Source organism: Argiope bruennichi, chromosome 2, assembly GCF_947563725.1.
Source record: "Argiope bruennichi chromosome 2, qqArgBrue1.1, whole genome shotgun sequence".
NCBI classification, from domain to species: domain Eukaryota; kingdom Metazoa; phylum Arthropoda; class Arachnida; order Araneae; family Araneidae; genus Argiope; species Argiope bruennichi.
In genome coordinates this window covers 119,670,555-119,686,084 of record NC_079152.1, presented here as the reverse complement: position 1 = coordinate 119,686,084, position 15,530 = coordinate 119,670,555, and the positions used below count along the sequence as shown (strand labels likewise).

General features: G+C 32.5%; 1 protein-coding gene across 1 annotated transcript in view; it reads right to left on the bottom strand.

Annotated features, from left to right (window-relative positions):
• Positions 1-15,134, bottom strand: part of LOC129962305 (uncharacterized) — a 28,682-nt gene extending 13,548 nt beyond the window's left edge. Inside the window, exons 1-4 of the mRNA XM_056076052.1 lie at positions 14,843-15,134; positions 6,770-6,848; positions 4,697-4,877; positions 306-459 (exon numbers count right to left, since the gene is read on the bottom strand). Of these exons, the coding sequence (XP_055932027.1) occupies positions 306-459; positions 4,697-4,877; positions 6,770-6,848; positions 14,843-15,134 (706 nt within the window). The remainder of the gene's footprint in view (positions 1-305; positions 460-4,696; positions 4,878-6,769; positions 6,849-14,842) is intronic.
• Between the last annotated feature and the right edge of the window lie 396 nt (positions 15,135-15,530).

Sequence of the window (15,530 nt, the reverse complement as noted above, 5' to 3'; positions counted from 1 at the left end):
CTGCTAATGTACAGTCCTTCAGTGTTTCTGAAAGGTTTCAGCGAACAAACTATTTGAATCAAAAGAATTTCTAAACAAAACATTTGAATCAAAAGAGTTTCTAAACAAACTATTTGAATCAAAAGAGTTTCTAAACAAATTATTTGAATCAAAAGAGTTACCAAACAAAACATTTGAATCAAAAGAGTTTCTAAACAAACTATTTGAATCAAAAGAGTTTCTAAACAAATCACTTGAATCAAAAGAGTTTCCAAACAAACTATTTGAATCAAAAGAGTTTATAAACGAAACACTTATATACTTACACATTGGAGGCATTTGCATTGGGTCATTCGGAGAATCGTCAGAATATAAAGTGGGTCCTTTTAACAAATTCATACCTTTCACCTGATTCAGGGATCGTCCAGCTCCTCTTACGAAGGCAATTCCGCATTGGAATAGTAAAAGAAAATTCAGGACCTGAAAAAAGGATTTTAAGTTTTTCACTCAATGATTCATCCATATACGAGATAAAGAAGTAAAAAAAATAAATATTATTTCTAGGAAATTTTAAGCAAAAACATTTTTATTTTCTCGTATACGGAGTAAAGAGAAATTATAGAAATCGTCCAAAAATTCGAACTCGAGATTTTGACGAATCTCAACATTCGAAAAGCACATTTTTGGAAAGTGTCCGTCTGTCTCTCTGTGACAGAGATAACTCAAAAACTTTATCTAGACAGATGGAATTAGGTATATGGTCTTTATACCAAATATGCAGATTTCTATCATATTTTGAACCAAAATCTTTTCTGAGGAAGTCTGTCTGTGTTGCTGTTCGAATATTATTTAACACGATAACTACAAAACGAAGAGAGCTAGATAGATAAAATTCGATACACAGAATCAACATCTATAGTCAAGGTACCTTTCAAATTCTGAGCCAAATGCAACAAGGGGTTGACCGTCTGTCTGTCTGCACTTTTAGAAACAAATAAACGCGACAGCTCAAAGATGCAATAACTTAAATATATCAAATTTGATATGTGATTTCTTGACTACAAATGCAGTTTTGTGACAAAATTTGGTTTGAATAGGTTGGGGAACAAAAATAGGTTGTTGAAACAAATATTCGATTTTCGGATACTATTCATCACATGCCAGAGTTTAATCGCCAAAATTATCACCGCGGATAATACGAAAGATCCATTAAAAAAACGTTAAATTCACGCCAAAGGTTAATATTTTGTAACTATTGTACGCCGCTGCTATTTAAGACGTCTTCTGGGATAACAACTTTATTAGAATGTATGAGATAGAGTTTTGGGGAAACCGATTCTGATGGTTTAATGTGATGATTTGTCAACATCATCGAAAAGCTCATTGTCCTGTTTTTGTGTTTGCTTTGTAAGAAAACACATTTGGAAAATATGAATATTAAAGAGGCATGGTTAAAGTGCTTCCCCATCAACTATCTCAAAAAGTGTCATAAAAATCGTTAGTGTTTTTTGTTATTTTTCAGCTGGCAACAATAAAATACAGGAATAAAATTAGAGTATCCTTTGTCCTTTAGCAAAGAAAGACTGTGTTGCAATTGCCTTTTCCCATCCTTCGATATTTTTTTAAAAATTTTTCTTCTGCAGGAATCTTATTCTCAAAATTATTTTATTCAACATACGTCAAACAATCTTACATAAGAACGTTTGAGCCCCTTGTAACTCCTGAGCTTCTGAATTTTACAAACATATATCCAGTGGTTTAAGTATGTATTCAAAATCAACATATAAAAATAATATGGCCAAAAAAATTGAGGGTTGAGGGTCAAAGTAGATCAATCACAATTTTCACTGAGCTAAGCACCATATTTTATAAACATTGAAAATAAATCATTTGATACTTGTTGCTATCTAGTGAATGGAAACAAAATCTTTTATCTTCCTTTCTAGTTTTGCAAAAGAAAAAAAAACCCAACATGATACTGCTTACTTTAGAGAAAATTGTGATATCGCTTACTCTAGTTTTCAGTGTCATTTCAACTTTATTGGCAGAATTATTAGAAAGCAACTAAATATGAGTCAATGAAAATTTAAACCACTTCAAGCAAATCAGTAAAATTGAAGAAAAAAAAAATGTTATTTAAGGAAACTTTTTTGTGTTTTCATTTTATGACATTTTACGTGTTGCAAGAAATATTCTTAACTCCTTCAAGTGTAATACATTTGGTAGGAAAAAAAATATTAGAGGTACAATATTCTAGCTACTTTTATGGTAGAGATTATAAGAAACAATAACCCATATTCCTTTCAGAAGGGATTGACATGCAACTAAACTTGAGCGAGTCAAAATAAAAGAAATTCTTCGAAATTTTTATGGAGTTTCGCTTATTTGATTGTAAGATTTCCCCTAATCTTGTATTTATTTCTTGATATTAAGCAAAAAAGTATCTTTCGAGTAAGGAAAACTGAAAGTGTTATCATTTTCAACAAATAACACAGTGAAACTCATGCATATATAGAACTTCCATGCATCAAATAGACCGAACATTTTTTCAAAAATCTTTTATATTCAAAAGAAAAACTGTTTCTGTATCACGAATAAAATTTATAAAAGTCGAACAAAAAATAAAAGTTATGAACACTTATAGCATACAAAAAGGATATATTTATTTTGTTCGTCTATCTATCTATACTTATATAAAGCTCAATGTGTGTGTGTGTTGGCGCTCTACAGGCCAGACCGTTTGACCTACAGCTACCAAATTTGGTACATGTATACCTTAGAGGTCGAGAATGTGCACCTGGGGTCCCCTTTTTTTAATTTTTAAATTGAATTTTAATTATTAATTAAAAACTAACTTTCCCGCCAAAAAAATCTTCATTTTCCCCACCGCCAAATGAGTAAGGCTTCAGTTTTTTTCCCCACGCTAATGAGCCTAGGCTTACTATTTTTCGGCCGATTATTTCTAACGATTCTGTTTATTTTCTTAATGTTTGATGCATTTAAAATTAAACATTGCTAATGAATCGATCTTTCAGATTCATTCTCAAGTACTTTTCAATTAAAATAAAACAGAATAAAGGAAATTAAAAATGTCTAATCTGCGTAGCGTTACCCCAACTGGCGTAGAAAATTCACGCATTTGCTTTACTATAACTGGCGTTGAAAATTCACGCATGCGCACTGTGTTCTGATTGTTGACAACTATTTTCAATGGATGCGGACTTGATTTAAATTATTTTTAGGTTAGTTTTATGCTTTTGTAATTAAATTTATGTTAGTATATTTTTTGTATATGCTTATAGTTTTAAGTACATTGTTTTTTTAAGTAGTTTAATAAAATCTGTTTTCGACCCATTATTTTAAGCGATTCTGTTTATTTAAAAAAAATATTATTATATTAATTGCAGATTAATCATTTCCACTTTAATTTAAAGCATAAATTCTACGGGAGCTAACAGAAAATGAGAGAGATACAAATTACGTTATGACTGAAGCCTTTATAATATTATGAGTGAATTATATGACTATCAAAATTTGAAATATTTTAATGAAGAAGCTATTAAAGTAGGAATTACATAAAATATTTAATTAATAAAATTTTAACGAGCATTAAAATTGGCGAATCGGCTGGTCGCCAAAGGCGGCTAGTATGAAATAAAGTAGATGGAAAAAAAAAACATATTCACTGGTTGTTACTATAAGGCTATTCTCAGAAAACCAGAAGTCATTTGCAAATAAATAAATGAAATAATATAAACGTTTGTCAATCATTCAGTCATATATTAATCGTAACTTTTATTTGAATTATTCTTTTAAATACTTGAAACTATATTTTAATTTTAATTTTAGATTTCTTATAAAGAGTATGGCCTCTGAATGGAAACCTTTAATTTTGAAAGAGAAATGTGATTTAATTGAAAACTTAAGAGGAAAAATGTTTAAAGTTATGGCAAAAGTATGAAATTTCGTTGAGTATGTTATGAACAATTTTGAAACATCGTTGCTATTTGGGCATTAATAAAAAATGATGATTTAATGGTTGTAAATCTTTGATACTTTAATTATTAACTTTCCTTTAACCTTATAATTATTTTACTTTTCCTTTAAAAAATTAACTATGCATAATTGTTATGCATTTTTGTATATTGGAATTTCTATATATCGAATTTTTCCAAAAATATTCGATTTATAAAGGTTTGATTGAATATATGTGAATAAATTATATAATCGAATTACTAATTGAATATTAATTGGAACATATACTGTTTTTAATTCACGATAAATTTTAAGAATAAAATGTAATTGATATAATATCTGCAAAAGATTTTATTTTATTCATAAAAAAGAATATGGAGAATGCATTAGTAACTTGTATTTTTATAATAAATAAATTTCTGATACACGAAAACATATACCAAAGCTCTTAATTCCTCGAATAGAATATTAAGGCACCATTTTTGTCAACAATAAGCTAAATAAACTTGAGTTTATAATATCGCTAAACTTATTTTTAGAATAAAATAAATTCTGTTTAAAAAATAAGATGGATATTCTATATCTAAAATGCTACGATAAAAAAGTAAACTACTTAAAAAATTTTTTTTTGACGTCTTAAGATCTATCTATACCAGTTAAAATTTATATCAACACGCTATTATCAACTTAATAAATCGTTTCTATAACAATAATTAATTTGCAGATAAACAATTCAACATACCTTAAAAACACATGCCTTAGACAATCCGCAAATATTTGATCTTTCCATGATGTTAATCCTTACAGAGGGTGGGGGTATCCTATATTGGGAAAGAGAGGGATGTGTTGCAGTGGGGGTGTTGTGCCGCCGTTTGACGATGGTGAGATGTTTCAAGGCCACTGTGAACCCTCTCCTCTTATTTCTGCATTAGACAGGATGAGCATATGTATTTATGCGCAGTGCCGTGACAAGGAAGCATAGGATCGGGACCCAAAGGACTGACGGTCAACAGGTTGAAAGGGAACCCTGTCAAGCTGTCAATATTTTGACTGAAATCGAAGCGATTGTTATTGGGCGAACCTCCATACCTAAAAAATATCGCCCGTTTGGCGAGTGAAAATTTCCATGGATTTATGTAAAGAATTCGATGTTGAAATGCAGGTAGAAATAGAGAGTTGGTTGGTTTGATGTCTTTTCGATTCTGTATCCGAATGAAACTGTACAAAAATCAAAGATGCAAATGAATCCATGATGAATTTTGTGGTTTGGAAACTAGTAACGGGCATTTTTAAAATTAAATGATCTATATTGACATAACAAATGTTAACCGTCGAGCAATGTTGAAGCTGTTTTTGTAATAGCTGAAATGGTATTTTTTGTTTTTTGTGTTCCTCTGTTTAATTTTGTGATTACATCTCTACTAATAATAAGAAAGAATGTGCATCTCTATCTGTATGTAACTATTAGCGTTCTGCAGATCATTTAATATAAAGCTTACAAATTTTAAAGATAACAAAAAAAAATCATTTAATATAAAAATTACAATATGAATTGGTGCAAATATATATTGGAAGATGGGAATGCGCACCTCTGACCCATTTTTAAAATTAAAATTAGAATTTCGCTTAATTAAAAATTAAGCTAAGCTAAGCTGACATTTTCCTTCGATAACCTAGAAAAATATTATTCCTCAAAAATGATTGCATTTTGAAATTTGAAAACTGTCTTTTTAATGATATAAATTTAATTGAGGGACAATTTTTTTTGTCAATTTTGACAATATTTGAAATTTAAAAATATTTTTAAAATTATTGTTAACAATAATTTACATTGTTGCATTGCAATTTCGTCGTTTCATCAGATATTTAATCGCGTAATTTTCTTCATTGAACGATAAATAGAAAAGATTTCTTTTCTTTTCTTTTCAGCGTGGTTTACAGAAGGAATAAGAAACAGAAATTACAGTTTCGTGGGATTTTAATGGCACAAAAAGAAAATCTAGTCATGCTGACAGTGCCGTCTGAACCAAAGTGTAGTTGAAAAGATAGATTACGTGGACAGTGACCTTTTTAATGTAGTAATGATGTCATACGTCTAGACTTGGGAGAATTCTTGAACCCAATAAATAAGTATAAAGTTATTAAAAAATAACACGTCATTAATGCCTGTCATAATTTGATGCTTAAAAATATTGAGTTGAGGTAATTATGAATATCAAACTGTGCCAAAAAGTGAAATTAAATAAAATAAATATTATGGACGAATCACCTGATATCTGGGAATACTGCTGCTTACAGGGGAGCCAGCCGACCTGGAAACCGGGAATCGTCAGATAATTCCGGGTGGTCGGGAAAAATCAAGGAAATTTATTACAAACCTGGACATTTTTTATAAATCGGTAATTTTTTATCGAATATGATAATTTTCTGGCATTTTTTTGTAAGTACAATGAAACATTACTGGCAACTAATGAAAATCAATCATTTACTAATAGTCTGAAAAGAAAGACTAACGACCATATCTAATTCATCGCAAGTAATATATATATATATCCAATTTAATCTAAATTAATTTCCTAAATTTATGTCTAATTCGACCCCAAGCGGGTCATTCTAAAGTGTTCTCTTGTTTCCTGATCCCCATTCCATGTATGAAGCTGTGTAAAAATTACAGCGCAATCGGTTCTATGTATCAAGCGAAAATAATCCATCCGTTGCCCTTGTCAAAGGTCAACACGTGTATTCAATCCCCACGTGGCCGGAAATCCCATGTTATATAAGACTAGTGATAATTTGTTTCGTTCTTTTTTCTTACTTCTGCTTTTGTGCCACACTGTTGTGGACGTTCCTTGTCCGCGCCTGCTTGTAAATAAATTGCTCTCCCGGAATTGATACTAAAATTAATTTAAAAAAAGATCCCAATGATATCCCTTACGTGCTCAGTTACAGACAGATCTGGTGATCTTGCAGGCCAAGGTAACATGTCGACACTCTGTAGAGCACGTTGCGTTGCCACAGCGGTATGAAGGCGAGCGTTATCCTGTTGGAAAACTTCCCTTTGAATGCTGTTCATTAATGGCAGCACTACAGATTGAATTATCAAATTGACGTACAAATTTGCATATCAGTGTGTTTGGAATAACCACGAGAGTGCTCCTGCTGTCATAGGAAATTGCTCCCCAGACCGAGACTCCAGGTGTAGGTCCAGTGTGTCTAGGCCGCAGACAGTTTGCTTGCGGCGTTCCTCTTGTCTCCTTCTAACCAACACAGGGCCCTCACTGGCACCAAGACAGAACCTGCTTTCGTAAGAAAACACAACAGATCTCCACTCCAGCCTCCAATGAGCTTTGACTTGACACCGCTGGCGTCGCAAACGGCAATGGTTTGGAGTCTTTGGAATGCACGCTACAGGGCGCCTGGCTCGGAGCTGTCCTTGAATTTACCGATTTCTAACAGTTCGCTGTGTCACTGTGGTACCAACTGCAGCTCGAATTTTTGCCGAATACGATGCGCCACAGCCGTATGCCAAATACGGCGGTTTTCTCTCTCAGCAGTGCCACGTGGCCTCTCGGAACCCGGTCTTTTTGAGACAGTACCATTCCTTGACCACTGCTTCCAACAATCATGGACAGTGGATACATTCCGGCCAAGTCTTCTGCAATAGCGCGGAAAGAAAACCCACTACCTCGTGGCCCTATTACACGACCTCGTTCAAATTCGGTGAGAGGTTGATAATGGCTTCTTCGTATTCTTAAAAGCATTCTTGGCTAATATCAACTGAATACGTCAAATTTCAAAGATAAATAATGCTCACGAACTTTACAGCACGCATTTAAAGCAAACCTGATATGCATATTCTGAGTAGCGCTACTAGCGCCACACTTATGAGCGAAGCGCCAAATTTGAATCGATATCATCTTTCAGATGTATATACACGCCTACCAGATTTTATTTATCTAACACAAGTCTTTCTTGGTGTTGGGATTTTTTTCCGTCAGTGTGTGTGTGTGTATATATATATATATATATATATATATATATACACACACACACACACACACACACACACACACATATATATATATATATATATATATATATATATATATATATATATATATATATATATATATATATATATATATATATATATATATAACTAAAGCCCACTTCCTGTTATTTTTATGATTTTAACCTTTAATGTGTCTCTTTTGTTTAAAAGATATATATGGAGCTATCACCCCCCCCCTCAATTTTTCTTCCTTCGAACGTCAAATGGATCATACCATGTGTTACGAGAACGAAAGTATGCATTTTGGGTATTAATATTCAAAACGATGTAAAATATTGACCCATTATTATAATTCCGAAAGAATTTATTTTAATTAAATAAATATTTTACAATAATTATTTTTTTCCTTCTCGCAGATCTTTTTGTTGAATTATAAATTATTAGATGTTATTGCCATTATTTCCGTAAAACATTTTTTTTTTTTGTGTTCATTTTTAAACATTATGAATATGAATTACCAAATTCTTCATACGTATGGATGCTATATACGACATGGATTGGACATTATTGCTAATATCTTCTTTTAATAGTTTTTTCATTTAAAGTTCCCCTTACATTCAACAAAAGGCTTTAGAATTTAAAAAATAATATTAAACACGAGAAATTAATTTGTTTCATACATTATTGATGCCCATTTTTCTGGTAATTTTCACAAAAAAATTGTTAAAAAAAGAAGGGCAGCATTTTTCTTATATGCTTTGATGTATATAAAACTATTTGGCAGAAAAATTTACGAAATTCATTCATACTTTCTTTTTTTGAAGTTTATACATCTAAAACATTTTTCTTTTTACGCAATAAAGAGTAAAATTGTTAAAGACCAATTTTCCACTTTTTTTTCTCTATTTTACGGGTTAAGCATTCAGCCAGCATGCCGATGATTTTTTTTTAAAATTAAAATTGTTGAACTATAAGTCAGTGCAATTTTGATATCATTGAAGATATTTTCTTATTTTGATGCAGAGATTTCATTTTGTATTTGTAAATAATTTTTTTTTCTGTTAGTAAAATTATTTTTCAGTTTTGAACAATAATTTTACTAACAGGTAGAAGCCTGTTAACCTTTTAATTAGAATCTTTCTTATTTATTAAAATTCTGTTCACATTGGCTCAATTTTGAATAATTTGGCGCGAAACCTAAGTTTAATGCCATTAGCATGAGAGCAACCCTTGAACGCGAATGTCGGTTTCCCTTCCGTGGCCTTTGGTCACCGGCATTGTCCGAGCATCCTCCCGAATTGAATAACGATTCTCCATCCAGCCGAGCGTGCAATAATAAGAACCGTTTAGCACTCCCTTTGTACCACCACCACATAACAAATATTCCATTTTCCAAAAAGTTCTACGAATAGACATTCTATTAAAACATATTTATGATCAAGAGTTGTTTCCTGGTTTGTCTAGTCAACAAAACAGGACTGTAATAAAGCTATTAGTTGATTGGAGCTACTTAGGTAATAAAAATATAACGTTATTGTATCGATTGGCAGGGTGCAGCAGATTGAAAATTCTTGTAAATTTCAGAATGATGTTGACTCACCAAATCGGGTTTATTACTGACATCTTTTTTTCTGGTAATTTATGTAAATGAATTTCAGGCTTAAAGGATTTTTGACCTACTTATTAACGAGCAGCCAATTTTCGTCCTACTTCCTTGTATGTAGGACACTTAGAGACTTGAATCGGTGGGATTAGTCGAAATTTGGGAACTGACTTGAGATTAGATTTTGGAACTTAGAAAAGAGATAATTGTCGATTTTAAAGCGGAATAACTATTTCGCTGAAAGTATGTCACATTATACCATTGAATATTGTGAAAGGATGGAAGACGAACAGAAATGCACAGTTTTATCATATTCTCTGTTGGCTCTACAAGCCATACAATCATATCACAATTGTAATACAGAAATATGGACTATAAAAGAAAAGATATAAAATGTAAAAATTAACAAGCAGATAGAGTTAAAATTGGGTTAAGGTCCATATTGGAATAAATGGTAATGAAAAAGCGGATCAATATGCAAAGTTGGCGGCACAGAAAGAGAATGTGATTGATATAATTGTCGCCAAATCAAATGTTGTCTTAAAATAGGAATTAAGAGAAGAAAAAAAGATAAAATGGTTTGACAGAGAGTATATGTCCATAAAGGAAGAGTAACTTATGGCTTTATTCCTAACCCAGAAATAAAAATAAGAAAATACCATCCAGTGATAATCCAAATTATATCATGGCTTGGGAGATTTCCTGCATACTTACAAAGGTTTGGATAAATGCCTGAAAATATATGGACCTGTGAAGGAATTAGAACTGCTTACCATCATTTGAAGGGATGCATATAAATATCGGAATTAAAAAAGAATCTCGAAGTTGATAATGATGACTTAAGTACAGTCCTGATGACACCAGATAATCTTAAAACGCTGAAGGACATGATATTGAAAATTGATAGTTCTTTTACCAACAATTTGAAAGTTCTAAAATGTTTGGTTGTCTTTTATTGTTGAATGAGAATTTGGGGGATTTGGACGACACGGAATTTTGAGGAGATTTTCTTAAAGTAGTGTCCTGCTTCTCGTTTAACAGTTTGATAGGTAAGGCGAGTATTAAGGTCGGCGATTGACTACTTTGCTTTCTGGGAGTCAACCGCCACGAAGAGGATGTCAATTCGGTGAATCGGCTGCTGTTATGGACAGAATATGTTAAAGCAGTAGTCTGCCGCAACAAATCCTGTCGATATTGCTTCGTTCAGTGGTGGCGGGGTGTTTGGCTGTACACAGCAAGAAGAAATCTATCACATAAAAAAAAAGCAACTGAATCCGGAAAGCATAGAAGGGTTGCGATAGTCTGAGTATAAGAACTCTACTACGGGACCAAATGATTTCAAATTCGAATTCCGATTCCTTTAAAAATCCGCTGAATATGTGAGCTTGATGCGCATTTAATTTGGCATCGAGAATCAAAGGTACATCCCCTGTTGCGTCTCAAAAGTTTGGAGATTGATATGCCTGCTCAGTTATCTTCATATGTGATCTGATTATGGTTAGAAATTACAAAGTGATTATAAAATGGGTCTCATATTGATTCAAAACAGAAAATATTTTAAAATTAAATTTGATAGCTTGCAGTGTGTTACTAGGACTGCATATTTTGAAATTTCTTTGTCTAAATTCAATTTTTTGTAATCTTTATATTTTAATTTCGATTTTACTGTAATACTTATTCATATATTAGGGAAAAATAAGCTAGATGAAGACTGTGGCTGAATGTTGTACTCTAGGAATAAGAGAGAATCATCATCATCGACAGCTAAGAAAAAAAATAAAAATTTAAAAAATGAATCTAAAAATAATTCACTTTAAATGCTCTAAAATTTAATGAGTAAAAATAATGTTTGTCTTATTTATGATGCTTTCTTTCCTTTAAAATGATTTTTATTTGTGTATGAATATTTTTTTTACATCAGATCTTTTGTTATTTATAAGATTTAATTAGCCGATAGCATTTCAACACGGGAGTTGGCAATAAGAGGTTTGGTTTCATCCAATATTCTTTGTTTTTCTTTTGGACTCAAACTTTTCTTTTTGATTCACTTAATTAATTTACCGTTTTCCTCTTACTATGTATAAAAATTACTGGAAAGGATGGATCTCTCATCTTCTTCAACGGGAACTTAATCAATCTCTCATCTTCTTCAGAATACAATCTATGCTATTACCCATTCTAGAGATTTCCTTATCCACGTTGATCCATAAATATAAAATAAATGTAAATAATAGAGGACATCAGCAAAATGAGACCTCGAACTTCCATTCGAAGCCAAAACTGCCATCAAGCTACCTCAGCCAGCAGGCTTTCTTAAGATTTTAGTTAAAGGTAATTTTTTTTTAATTCTTAGATTGGAAGGAATGTGTAAATCGAGCCCATGGTCACTCAGTTAAATTAAAATCTCGTTTCGAAATTTCATAAGAGCTAGTTTGGGATGGACCTTTTACTTTCCAAACTTGAAGATTTTAGATTACAGTCTTTCTCATTTTAGTTGGAGGAGGTTGAATTTCAATAGATCTAACAGGAATTAGACCTACACGCATAATGAATCTCTCTGAATTGACTCCGGGATTCGCAATTGTCGATATCAAAACTGAGATTCCACCAGCAAGTCACAATGCCGTAGCGCGAAATTCTGTATAGGACCCAAACCGTAATACGATTTCTTTCGCCTCCTGTCATATTTAATTGCTTAGCAATTGCAAATGGTGCCCGGAGCTGGCATTATTTGTATAGATATTTCACTTTAAAAAAGTGACGTAAACGCTCTAATATTTTGTCACCATGGTGCCTTCTAAAACTAGTGCCCTGAGCGTCTATGCGGCCTTTGCTGGCCAGTCGCGATGTCATTGACAGATCATTTACCCTTATATCTATATAAGATTAATTCACTTGTATTAATTTATTTACGTTATCGATATTAAATTTAATAAAATTAAGAACAACTAGATTTTAGAACTTGGCTGTCAAATAAAGAAAATCTCTGCTTAAGTATATTTATCAACTTCAATCAGGATGATCAGTTAATAAATGGACCTGATGGAATCTATTTATCCGAATGGAATTTATTTAAAAAAAATCATTTGTCAAGTTGGTAAATGAATGTAGAATTCATTTTGTCAACTTAGGGTTAGTAAGGTACTTGTAACTATTATACAAGAGACATTATTTATTATAATACTTTGGATGAAGAAAGAATGATACGTAAAAATATATAATCGCATTCTCTAATGAATTAAATAAGGAAATAATAACATAACTTAAGAAAAATAAAACTTTTAGAGCGTCGATAAGTATACCATTTATCAATTACAAGTGAATTTTATCGTAGAAATCGTTCTTGCAACATATTTTTGGACTAACTTTAGCCAACACTTAACCTAATTTTCCTCCAATTTTCATGAAATATATTTTTAAAATATGTCCTCTGTTTACAAGAGTGCTTAAAGATATTTTGAGAGTTAAATAAAAAAATAATATGTAAAGGAAAGGATTCTTAGGCATATTACATCTTCTAAGTTTTGATTTTTCAGTCTGATATTCCAGAAGGCAGCAACAGATACATTTGAACATGCAGAAAAAAAAATCAAGTATGGACATTAAATTGTCAATAAAATTAAAAAATAATATGTAAAGGAAAGGATTCTTAGGCATATTAGATCTTCTAAGTTTTGATTTTTCAGTCTGATATTCCAGCAGGCAGCAACAGATACATTTGAACATGCAGAAAAAAAAATCAAGTATAGACATCAAATTGTCAATAAAATTAAAAAATAATATGTAAAGGAAAGGATTCTTAGGCATATTAGATCTTCTAAGTTTTGATTTTTCAGTCTGATATTCCAGCAGGCAGCAACAGATACATTTGAACATGCAGAAAAAAAAATCAAGTATGGACATTAAATTGTCAATAAAATTAAAAAATAATATGTAAAGGAAAGGATTCTTAGGCATATTAGATCTTCTAAGTTTTGATTTTTCAGTCTGACATACCAGCAGGCAGCAACAGACACATTTGAACATGCAGAAAAAAAATCAAGTAGGAACATTAAATTGTCTTCTTCCACTGTGCACAGTAACACCGGTCTAGCATCATTAATGTACGCAGGAAAATTCGAGGTCGGATACTTTTTAAACTGCCTTCGTAAGTTCATTCTTCATCTAGATATAGAGCTGATTCGGCATATTTTTCTCTTTTAATTACTAAACATCAATTAAAACTTTATGCTAGGAAATATATTACAGATTTTTTAGTGGAGGAAAACCTGACATATTTTTCATAACTCACGGATAAAATTGAACATTGGACAATTAATTAAAAATTATTGCACACTGCTGATTCAGTGGGAACTTTGCGTTACCACATCAAAATTAGATTGATTTAAATACAGATTATAATTTTACATAGAAAAGTGAAAAAAAAAATGTTTTTATTATAAGAGACAATTCTACACAAAGAAGATTTAATCTAAAAGATAATTTTTTTTCAAGAATTATAAAATGGGAATGTTTTTGAACAAGTGAAGAAAAGGAAATAAGTAAATAAATAAACTATAGCATAACAGTTTTAAAAAGACATGCGCAATTATTATAGTTTGCAGCTTATATATCTTGTTAGACAATAAAAGATATTTGAAACGAAAGTCTCTAGCTATTTTTAATGTATAATAAACCGGAAAGAAAACAATATTTATTTTATAGTATTGTTTATATATGATAGTATTAATATTACTGAAGAAAGTATACTCATGTGTAAAATTAAGGTCACAAACATAAAATCTGCGAAAAATGAAAAACTATTCACTGTGTTGCCATGAAATTTGGCACAGAGGTACACTACAATGAAAGAAAGAACATAGACACATAACAACATGGAAATGATTTTAATTGGGAATTAAGAAACAGGTTATATCAGAAAGTGTGACATTATGAATAAGAGAAAAAGCATTTATCTCGGGAAAAGCCTGCATAATTTGGAGTGTGACCACCCTGCACTGCTATACAGGCTTCACAACGAGCTTTCATATTGTTTATGAGGGTGTCAATAAATGCTTGGGGCAAAAAAGCCCCTTCTTCCAAAAGCGCGGCTTTTAACTCTTGGAGGGTATTAGGAGGGGGATTAGGCTGTCCAATGGTTCTTCCGAGACCATCCCAAACATGTTCAATGGGATTGAGACCCGGAGACACCGAGGGCCAGTCCATACGTCGAATATCCTCTTCATAAGGAAAATCATCAACGATCTGGGCTCTGTATGGACGCGCGTTATCACCCATAAATATGAAGTCTGGACCAAAAGCATCCCGGAACAACCTCACATAGGCTTCAAAGATCTCATCTCTACAGATATGTGCATTGACAGTACCCGCATCGAAGACGTGCAGTGGCGTACGACTGTCCAACATTATGCCACCCCAGACAAGAATTCTTTTACCATCAAATCTGTCGATTTCTTTTACGTAGGAGGGATGATAGGGAGCTCCTCGCACTCTCCAGATGAAGATTCGAAGAGTGTCACACTGTGTGGCAAATCTCGACTCATCACTGTAAAGAAACGCCCCCATTCTTGCTGTGCCCAAGACGGATGTGTTCGGCACCACAACAACCGGTCTTTTCTGTTGGATGCAGTCAAAGGGATGCCCTCAACTGGCCGCCGGGCATAAAGGGCCCTCTCTGCTAGACGTACGAATACTGTTTGTCTGGAAATTTTTATTCCAGACGCAGCAGCAAGGTCATGAGCAAGTTGAGGAGCCGTTGTCAGCCTATGCCGTCGTGCGCTTAATGCCAAATAGCGATCCTGTGCAGACGTTGTTGTTCTGTGACGGCCTTGACCGGCCTTCCTGGTTACAGTACCACTTATTTGGAATTGATTCCAGAACCTGGATACCATTTTCGGTGTCACTTGTAACCATCGAGCCACCTCCGCTTGAGACTACCCAGCTTCATGCCTGTCAACGGCT